The 8893-nt window shown below is 26.9% G+C and overlaps 4 protein-coding genes across 4 annotated transcripts in view, besides 8 other annotated features; 2 read left to right on the forward strand and 2 right to left on the reverse strand.

Annotated features, from left to right (window-relative positions):
* EDI_335800 (uncharacterized protein) overlaps positions 1-418 on the reverse strand; it is a gene marked incomplete at both ends in the record, with an annotated part of 795 nt that extends 377 nt beyond the window's left edge. The window contains one exon of the mRNA XM_001733475.1: positions 1-418. This exon is cut by the window's left edge and continues 377 nt beyond it. Coding sequence (XP_001733527.1) covers positions 1-418 — 418 coding nt within the window.
* A 169-nt stretch (positions 419-587) lies between these two features.
* Positions 588-608: a sequence feature (AT_rich).
* Positions 609-785: 177 nt separating this feature from the next.
* Positions 786-846: a sequence feature (AT_rich).
* Positions 847-1101: 255 nt separating this feature from the next.
* Positions 1102-1126: a sequence feature (AT_rich).
* Positions 1127-1207: 81 nt separating this feature from the next.
* Positions 1208-2515, forward strand: EDI_335910 (pumilio domain-containing protein C6G9.14, putative; the record flags this gene model as incomplete). Its single annotated transcript, XM_001740738.1, has 1 exon — positions 1208-2515. The coding sequence occupies one exon, from the start codon at positions 1208-1210 to the stop codon at positions 2513-2515; it is 1308 nt and encodes a 435-aa protein (XP_001740790.1).
* An 895-nt stretch (positions 2516-3410) lies between these two features.
* On the reverse strand, positions 3411-5912 carry EDI_335920 (Rho/RAC guanine nucleotide exchange factor, putative; the record flags this gene model as incomplete). The annotated part of the gene is made up of 1 exon (XM_001740739.1): positions 3411-5912. The coding sequence occupies one exon, from the start codon at positions 5910-5912 to the stop codon at positions 3411-3413; it is 2502 nt and encodes an 833-aa protein (XP_001740791.1).
* Positions 5913-6046: 134 nt separating this feature from the next.
* Positions 6047-6091: a sequence feature (AT_rich).
* A 1-nt stretch (position 6092) lies between these two features.
* On the forward strand, positions 6093-6755 carry EDI_335930 (uncharacterized protein; the record flags this gene model as incomplete). Its single annotated transcript, XM_001740740.1, has 1 exon — positions 6093-6755. One exon carries the CDS (start codon positions 6093-6095, stop codon positions 6753-6755), a length of 663 nt encoding a protein of 220 aa, XP_001740792.1.
* Positions 6724-6885: a sequence feature (AT_rich).
* Positions 6886-7004: 119 nt separating this feature from the next.
* Positions 7005-7044: a sequence feature (AT_rich).
* A 1168-nt stretch (positions 7045-8212) lies between these two features.
* Positions 8213-8646: a repeat region.
* Positions 8647-8659: 13 nt separating this feature from the next.
* Positions 8660-8893: a repeat region.

Below are 8893 nucleotides of genomic sequence, written 5' to 3' on the forward strand. Positions count from 1 at the left end.
TTCTTACTGATGGACAATTATCAGCATGAAGTGGATTTGAAAGAATAAATAATTTTGTAGCTTCTCCAATAACTTCATTTCGTTCTGAATTACCTGCATAAAATGATCCTGAAATATGTTTTGTCTTAATTTTTTTTGAATCATATTCAAAATACTTTTTCAAAAGTTCCATCATTTTTTCCTTTGAATATCCAACTTCTGGGATTTCTGTGTAATTTTCAAATTCTTTAATACGTAATGCTTCTCCCATACTAGTTGTTGATTTTTTAATTTCTTTTTGAATGACGTTGTGAATACCAGTTGCTCTAGTAATTCCTTTAAATAATTGTGAATAGATATTATATAATGTTTCCTTACATGGTAAGAAATAAGAAATAACCCATCCAATAATTCCACCAATGACTATCTCTCCAATCATCAATTCTACTTTTTAAGTTTATTAGGTTTTATTTTGTATTAGATGAGAAAGGACATTGTCCTGTTATTCTCTAGGATTTCCCGAAGTGAAAAGATGAAAAAAAAAAAGAATATTAATAGTTGAATGATATTGTTTGAAATTAATAATAATTGTAGAAAAAACACTTTTCTTTAATTTTTATTTATAATTAGAAGTGTTATTCTTCTATCTTTCTCTCTTTTTAAAGAACACTCTTTTAGTTATTTTATCCTTTCTTGAATATGCCATTAGGAATGAACTTATCCTAACAAAAGATTTTCTTGTCATTTTTATGTCAAATGTAAAAATATCAAATTAGGGTATAAGGTAGAGTTCCTTATTTAAGTTCTTTAATTATCAAATTAACAAAAACAAATAAAAAAAATTTTTTTTTATTTATGTTATTTATTGGTTCATTTTCTCTATAATAGAAAATCAACTCTTGGGTTTCATTGTTTAAACAAAAGAAATGTACTTTACATTTGTTAGTATGAATGAAGGTATCTATCAATTGTAATAACAAGGAATCTTAATAGTTATGAAATGAAACGATTACTTTCTTTTCATGATAATTTGAGAATCATAATTAAATACTTAAGAGAATGAAAGAGAAGAAAGAAGTAATACTAAAACAAAGTATGAATTGTGTATATTCTCGTGGTTTGTTTATATTTTATTAAATTATAAAATGTTTATAGATAAACAATAAGTAATTTTGTAGATTTTGTAAAATCGTTTGAAGATAATGTTCACCAGAAAAGGTTTGAAGAAATGGAAGTAGCGTTGAGAACATATCAAAAGATACTTAAAATGTATCAAGATAACAGTGTTCAAGCACGGAAATTGTTATTAAAATCACCAGCTACAACTGAATCTCAAATGGTTTTGTCTCAACTTAGTTCTATTGAGAGTATTGTTAGAAAATTCAAATCAAAACCTATTCAAATTGATGTCAATAATAATATGAATAAAAATAAAACAAGAAGAGAACAAACAGAAAGGAAAAGAAAGATAATCAAACCAACACCACAAGAACTTGAGAAAATAGTAAAATCCTTTTCATTACCATCTATTAAATTATCAACTAACATTAATCCTAATAAGAAGGCAGAACAAAAAGTTATTGTGTCAGAATTTCAAGGACAATTTTATCAAATGACTAAATATGCTTCAGGATGTTCATTATTACAAAAATTATTGGATGGTGCAAGCAAAGAGAGTGTTCTCCTTATTTTTAAAGAAATTGAAGATTCTCTGGAAGAACTCATAACTCATCCAAATGGACAATATATCTTACCTAAGATTGTAGAATTTGGAAGTGAAGAAATAAAAGATAATGTGTTTGGTGTTGTTTCTGAAAATTTAGTGAAGTATTGTTGTCATCAATTTGGAGGATATACAGTTCAAAAAATTGCACCATTTATGAGAGAAAGACATATTCAAATATGGTCTCCAATATTAAGAAATAATATTGCAATACTTATCATTGATCCTCATGCTAATTATGTTATTCAAACCTTATTAAAAATATTTAATGAAAAGAATTCTGATTTCTTTTATAGAGGATTAAAAGATTGTGTTGTTGATATCTCAAAAACTAAGATTGGATGTTCTGTCCTCACACATGCCATGGACAATTCTACAATTCAACAAATCAATTCAATTAAACCACAACTTCTTTCAAACTGTTGTGATTTAATTCAAGATCAATATGGTAATTTTATTATCCAACATTTGATGGAAAATGACCCAACAATTATTTCAGATATTATTCATAAAATTAAAGATAATATTGTATTTTATTCCAAACAAAAGTTTAGTTCGAATGTAGTTGAAAAGTGTCTTAAGTGTTCAACAGAAAATGTAAGACAACCATTACTTGATGTATTATCACAACCAGAATCTCTTGTTGCATTAGTTGAAGATCAGTATGGAAATTTTGTCATTCAAGCATTCCTTGATGTTCTTCCAGAAAATAGAAGAGAAGAAATAGCCCATCAGATTATTCCTCTAATCCCTTCAAACAGTCAATTCTCGTACCACATCGAGAAGAAACTTTTACAATCATTCACAAAATAATTATTTAATTCTACTCATTGTTTTTAAAGTAATTTTCATTTTATTATCAAAGTATACTAAATTATTTTATAGAACAAACAATAAAGTCTATGTTTTATTTTAATTTCCTACAACCAAACTTTTCTTTCTAGACAATCTATTTTTTTGTTCAGAATCACTATATTACAATAAGGTCTTTTGACAATAATTTTTAGATAATTCTTGAATGAGTAACAATTCTACATTTATCTATTTCCTGAACTTTACAATTCCAGTTATTTTATTAAGTACTCTAACTAGACTAGAAAATGAAGTGTCATAACCTCTATCAATGTGATGCAAATGCTTTGATATAAAATTAGGTTTAGTGAACTTTAGAACTGAAGTGAATAAAGAAATTGAAATATAAAATGATGACAAAGAAAATTAAGAAAGAGACTTATTTTAATAAAGGTATTGAGAGATAGTGACATAGAAAACAAGAAAGTTTAATACCATGAATTTGTTTATTGTTATAGAGAATTAGAATAGACTAAAAAATAGAAAAAGTCTGTGGGGGTAAAAAGGAAAAACATACAAAATAACTTTGTAATTAGTTTTATTACTTATGTTTGAATGATTGAACAATACAAAAAAATTGCTGAGATATGTCTTGTAAAATTGAGAAGTCTTTGAAGAAATAATATGTATCTCTATTAATTGCTATGGAGTAATTTTATGATGGTAGGGCTATATAATTTATTTAAGAATTGTATTCCTTTTCACAAACATACTCACAGATAACTAACAGTAATGATAAATTGATCAAAATCGTTAAAAGTGAAATATTTTAATATTACCTTGGAAAACACAAAAAAGATTCAAAAAAGACTTAAAAGAAAATAATTGCAAGAAGATAAATTAAAGGATAAAAATATCAATTTCTGAAAACAGAATTGATAGATGAAGACCACCCTTCAAAATCAGAACCAAATCCAAAGAGTAATGATATGGTCTTTTCTTTCTTTCCCTCTGAAATACTGAAGGTAATAATATCAGTAATGTCTTTAACCTTTTTCATTTTCTTATTATCTACTAAGTGAGAAATACCTTTTTTACAGACGAATTTAATGTCATACAACTTTTTATTTTTCTTGTTTTGGGTTAAAACAAAGAAAGAATCTGACATCAAGACACATTGATAGATAGCTTTAGATTTTTCTTTGATGTTTAATGTACCTTCTCTAATAAATTGTCGGTGTTCATTTGGTTCAATTCCAATAATAACTTTGTTATAATGACTGAGAAACTTCTTGTCTTGAAAATCTTTTTTATCAGTATTAAGTTTTACTGTTAGTTTACGACCATCATCTAATGCTTGTTTCAAATAATCATACTCTTCGATTGGAGGAGTAGCTTTTAGTAATGATTCAAGAAGTAAAACATAACGTGGTAAACGTTGGACTGGAAGAATCAAAAAGTTAGCAAGAATCAAACATTGTCCTGCCCAAGTTGTGAGTTGGTCTTTAACAATTTGAGGTTTCTCACTAAAATCAAATTGAATACCATCATCTGCTTCAACAAGATAACGAACATAAACATCATACACTTCTTTCCAGTTGAAAAATTCAATGAAAATGTCTGCAATAGAGACAAACGCTTCTTCTTTTTGACTTAACCATCTCTCAGATATTTTCTTAAATAAACGTTCATGAATCTCGTAAACATCTTTAAAGTTAGAGAATAATGTATCAACATCTTCTGGAAGGTTTTGTTGGAAAAATGGGAACATAACGTCTAAGCATTGTTTCATAGATTCAACATATGTTTTTTCTGTTGTATACATTTCTTGAATTATATGGAATCTTTTAGCTTTCTTTAAGTTGAATTCAGAAAGGATTTTCATTTGCTCCTCATTAGGATTAGATTGACCCAACAAAGTTTTAAGATCAGTAACAGACATTCTATTTGATTTCTTCATAATAGGAGTACTTTGTGCAACAGAAGGAAGATGGGTTCTATTACTACCAATAATTGACTTTCTAGTGTTATCTCTACTATGATCACTTATACCAAGTTTAAATTTCGAATCTTTTTGTGTTGATTCTTCAACTTTTTGTTCTTCATGTTGCTCTTGTTGTGCTTGTTTAGCAACAACAAGGAGTCTTTCAGACTCTGATATTTTAACTTCAGGAGTTGGAGCAGTTATAGTTTCCTTAATTTTTTTAAGTAATTCAATATTTTTATCATTATTCAATACTTGGATAATTGATTTTCCTATTGTTTTTGTTGAAGGGCCAATTTTAGGGTCTTGACAAATTATATCAATTGCATGAACACAATCCAAAACCATAAACTCTATCTGAATTCCCTCATAAGAAATTAAATACCTAATAATACCAAACAATGAAGATACAATTTGAGTATCAAGTTCTTGGTAGTGTTTGAGTAAATTAGTAATTTTATCAGTTAATCCGACCATTCTCATATGATGGTATAATCTTTTTTCATATAAACAACTAAATAATGCATTAACAGCCCAAGTAAAACTTTGTTGTGTTGTTTGATCATTAAATGGATAATCAAGATAATTAAATAATTCATAAATAAGACCAGATTCAAGAAATTCTAACTCATGCCCACGAACTAATGAAATTCCATAAGTAATTGCCATTAATAATTCAGCAAGTTCTCCTTTTGCTCTAGACATTAAAGAGGTCATTGTTGGTAAAAATAATTCTTGGGCAAATAATATTTTAACAAAAACTGAACGGATTCTTTCATCAGGTTGAATAAGTAATTGATACAATAATTTACATCCAGTAATATTTTCAAATTCGTCTGAAGAAGTAAGCATTTGCACTGCTTTTTCAATACCATGAGCTTTAAGAAACATTACTTGTCCACGAGAGTTTGCTGGTTGAATGATATTAGTTATTGTAGAAGAAGCTAATATTCTGTTTTGGTTTGAAGGTTCGACAATAGCCATTAATGGTGATAATAAAGGATTAAAATTATCTATAAGGTTTGTGTTATCATAAATAATATTGGCTATAAAATATAATAATTCTTGTACCTGAGTACTTGACATTGCAAAAGACGAGTTAAGAGCATCAGTTAGTCCAGCAATTAATTGAGGATCATACAAAATAGAATACTCAGCAAAAGAAGAAGATGCAAAAAGGTCATCTAAAATATGAATAACGCAAATACAAACTTCTGTCCAATCGTCAAGACGAGGACAACAAAGTAAATGGGAAATAAACCCAGAATGAGCACAATATAACATTTCTCTAAATGATGCTTGTTCTAATCTTTCATTAATAATATCCAATCCTCTTCCATAAGTGTCATCATTATGGAGTATATCAAAGATTCTTTGAAAAGCTTTTTCTTGTTGCTCAGATAATTGTTTTATGAGGCAATTTTGAAGTGACATAATTGTTTCAAATCGAGTTCTGATTTAAAATAAAAAAGTAAATTTAAACATGAGGAACTACTTATTTTTATTATTTCGTTGGTGTATTTTTATTGGGATATTCTTTAAATAGAACTATTCAAAAATGATAATTCTAAAATTAATAATAAAATAAATAAAAAAACTAAATATTTTTTAATGATGTTTTCTCTTAAAAACAGAACACCAACAGATGAACTTCAAAAAGTATTTATTTCAATAGCTAAAGAAATTGATTCTATTAGTTTAACTGATAAATCAAAATATTATTATCCACAAAACACTAAAATTATGGAAATTGTTTCAATGCAAGAAGGCACTTTAACGGTAAAATCAGAATTTTGTGTTAATGAAGATTGTTATATTTATTTATACATTCATGGAGAATGTTCTTATTTTCAATATACAACAATTAAAAGTAATACTTCTCAAGTAATTCTTTCAACCTTTAAATTGTCTCAAGAATTTGGTAATATTGATATTAAATTTTTTTGTGGTAATCATGAAATTTATCAAATTTTAAATGTACCTTTAACTGAAAACAAAAAAACTCTTTATACCATTAATGAAGATACTATTACTCTCACTTTTAAAAAACATTCTATTACTTCTGGTAATATACTTCGCTTTTATAAAGCTAATGATTGCTTAAATGACTCTCCAGCTGTTAAAGAAATTAAATTATTTGAAGGAACAATTAAAATGGGACTTACTTTTCCTCATGGTAGATATGTAATGAAATGGTTTGAAGAAGATACTCATAAACATTCTACTCCATATCACACTTCAATTGAATTTTTTATTTATTGTATTTTAGTTCAATAACATTATTAAGAAAAAATAATTGTTATTAAATGATGTTTCATTTTTTTTGTTTTTTTTTTAATTAAAATATAATTTAATAAAAACTTCTTTATTTATTAAAAAAATTATTATAACTAAAAATTTTTTTTAAGTTTCATTAAACTAATTCTTTTTCATTATGTTCTAAATGTTATTCTTTAATTTACTTACAGCAAATTTATCTCATTTCCTTTTCCCTTAAAATAAAAATAGTTGTATAAACCTTTTTCCTTTTATTTTATCATTTTATATTTAAAATTAATTAATAAATGTTTTATGATTCCAAGAATAGTTCGAGTCTAACCAAAAAAAAATACTTTTACAAAAAATTGAGTTATACCCAATAACTTGTAAATAAAATATTTGGAGTAATTCTTCTAAACTTTATAATAAATGTAATTTAGTGAGAAATAGTGAATATATTCACCAAACTAAATAATATAATTGTTATGTTTGTAATAACTTACAAGTACTTAAACAACAACCTTTGTTGTGTATTTATTAACTGGTACTCAATATAAATTTGCAGTTATCAAATAAGCTTTCTTAGTTTTATGGCCATTTACCAAAGTAGATATTTTCAATTAAATTAGAGTTTTTATAGTATGGTACTCTGTTATATTCTACACTAAAACATTAATTAAAATAAATAACTTATACCTTCTAATATATTTTAGTAGTATACGGATTTCATTAATATATAAAAGAAAAACTGTTATTCTTATGAAAAAATCTATTCTCACATAACCTTGTGAGATTAATACTAACTTTATAGAAACTCATGTCAAAAGAAAAAAAGTTATGGCGAACGTTAACAGTCAAGGGATAATAAATTCTTTTATTCTTCAGGGAGAAAGAAAGATTTTTTTTGTAAGTTGGTATACTTGACAGTTGGGTATCAAAAATAAAAGTCTTCCCTACCTACCCTCAGGGTGTGTGTTTTATTTGTTCTTTATGTAAATAAAACAAAAGAGTATTTTAAGAATAAAGTTGTGGTATAATTTGAAAGAATAACAGTTTTGATGAGGTATTGAGTTTGTCTAATTTTTTGGTGTTGATGATATTATCTCATTGGTGTTGTGAAATTAATGACTCAACATCAAAAAATGGGAACCTTGTCTGTTTGGCTTGAGGTATATCATATAGTCAGTTATAGCACAATTAATCTTATGAAGAAGTGGGTTTTAGGGTTATTCTTTGAGTGTTTTTTGACTATTTTAAAGTTTGTGGTGAAAAAAATAAACAAATTGCTAGATAAAGAATACAATAATGATGCAATCCTAAAATTACTGTGTATTTCTCTTATAAACTCACTCTTATTACCCCCATCGAACTCACAAACACTAAAAAAAGATGACACAAGTAACAAACATGCAAATAAGTGGACAAGTAGCTAAAGAAGTCCCATGGCTCCAAGCATCAGTCCAAGAAGTGTTACTACAATACCAATACTATTTAGAAAGTATCAGAGATGAGAAGTTTCAAGTCGAACCAAATGAACCAATTGAACAAGCAATCAAAAGGGGAGAAGGAGTATTTGATAGATTAGATGAGGTGGAACAAAGAAGGAAATTAGTATTAGAAAAGGGGAAAGAAGCTATGCAAGGAAGTGAACATGTCCGGACTGTCATAGAAGGGATACTAATTAGATGTGAAAAAGATGAAGAGGTAGTAGGGAAGTCAATGAATGAAGTAATAAGGAAAATCATTGGACTTGAAAATCAAAAAAAGAAGGCTCTCATTAAGCCATTTCAAACACAGATTGATGCAATTCGAAAACAATATATTATAAAGAAAGAAGAGTGGGAAACACATCTTAATGTTTATGTAGAAAATAAAAGAAAAGAAGAAGAGGCTAAGAGAAAAGAAGAGGTGAGGAGGAGAAAAGAAGAAGAAGCCAGGAGAAAAGAAGAAGAAAGGAAAAAGCAATGCCATCAAGAATCAGAAGAACAACTAAGGATTAAAGAAATGAAACAATTTGAAGAATGGACAAATAGAAAAGTTGGAAGTATTTTATTTGATTCATATGTTAATGATTGGAATCAACGAACATCTGTTTGTGACAAAATGTTAATTGGGAAAGAACACGTTTTGTTCGTTATAGAAGATACAGATGGAAA

This window comes from Entamoeba dispar, genomic scaffold (genome assembly GCF_000209125.1).
Source record: "Entamoeba dispar SAW760 scf_1105229463199 genomic scaffold, whole genome shotgun sequence".
NCBI classification, from domain to species: domain Eukaryota; phylum Evosea; order Mastigamoebida; family Endamoebidae; genus Entamoeba; species Entamoeba dispar.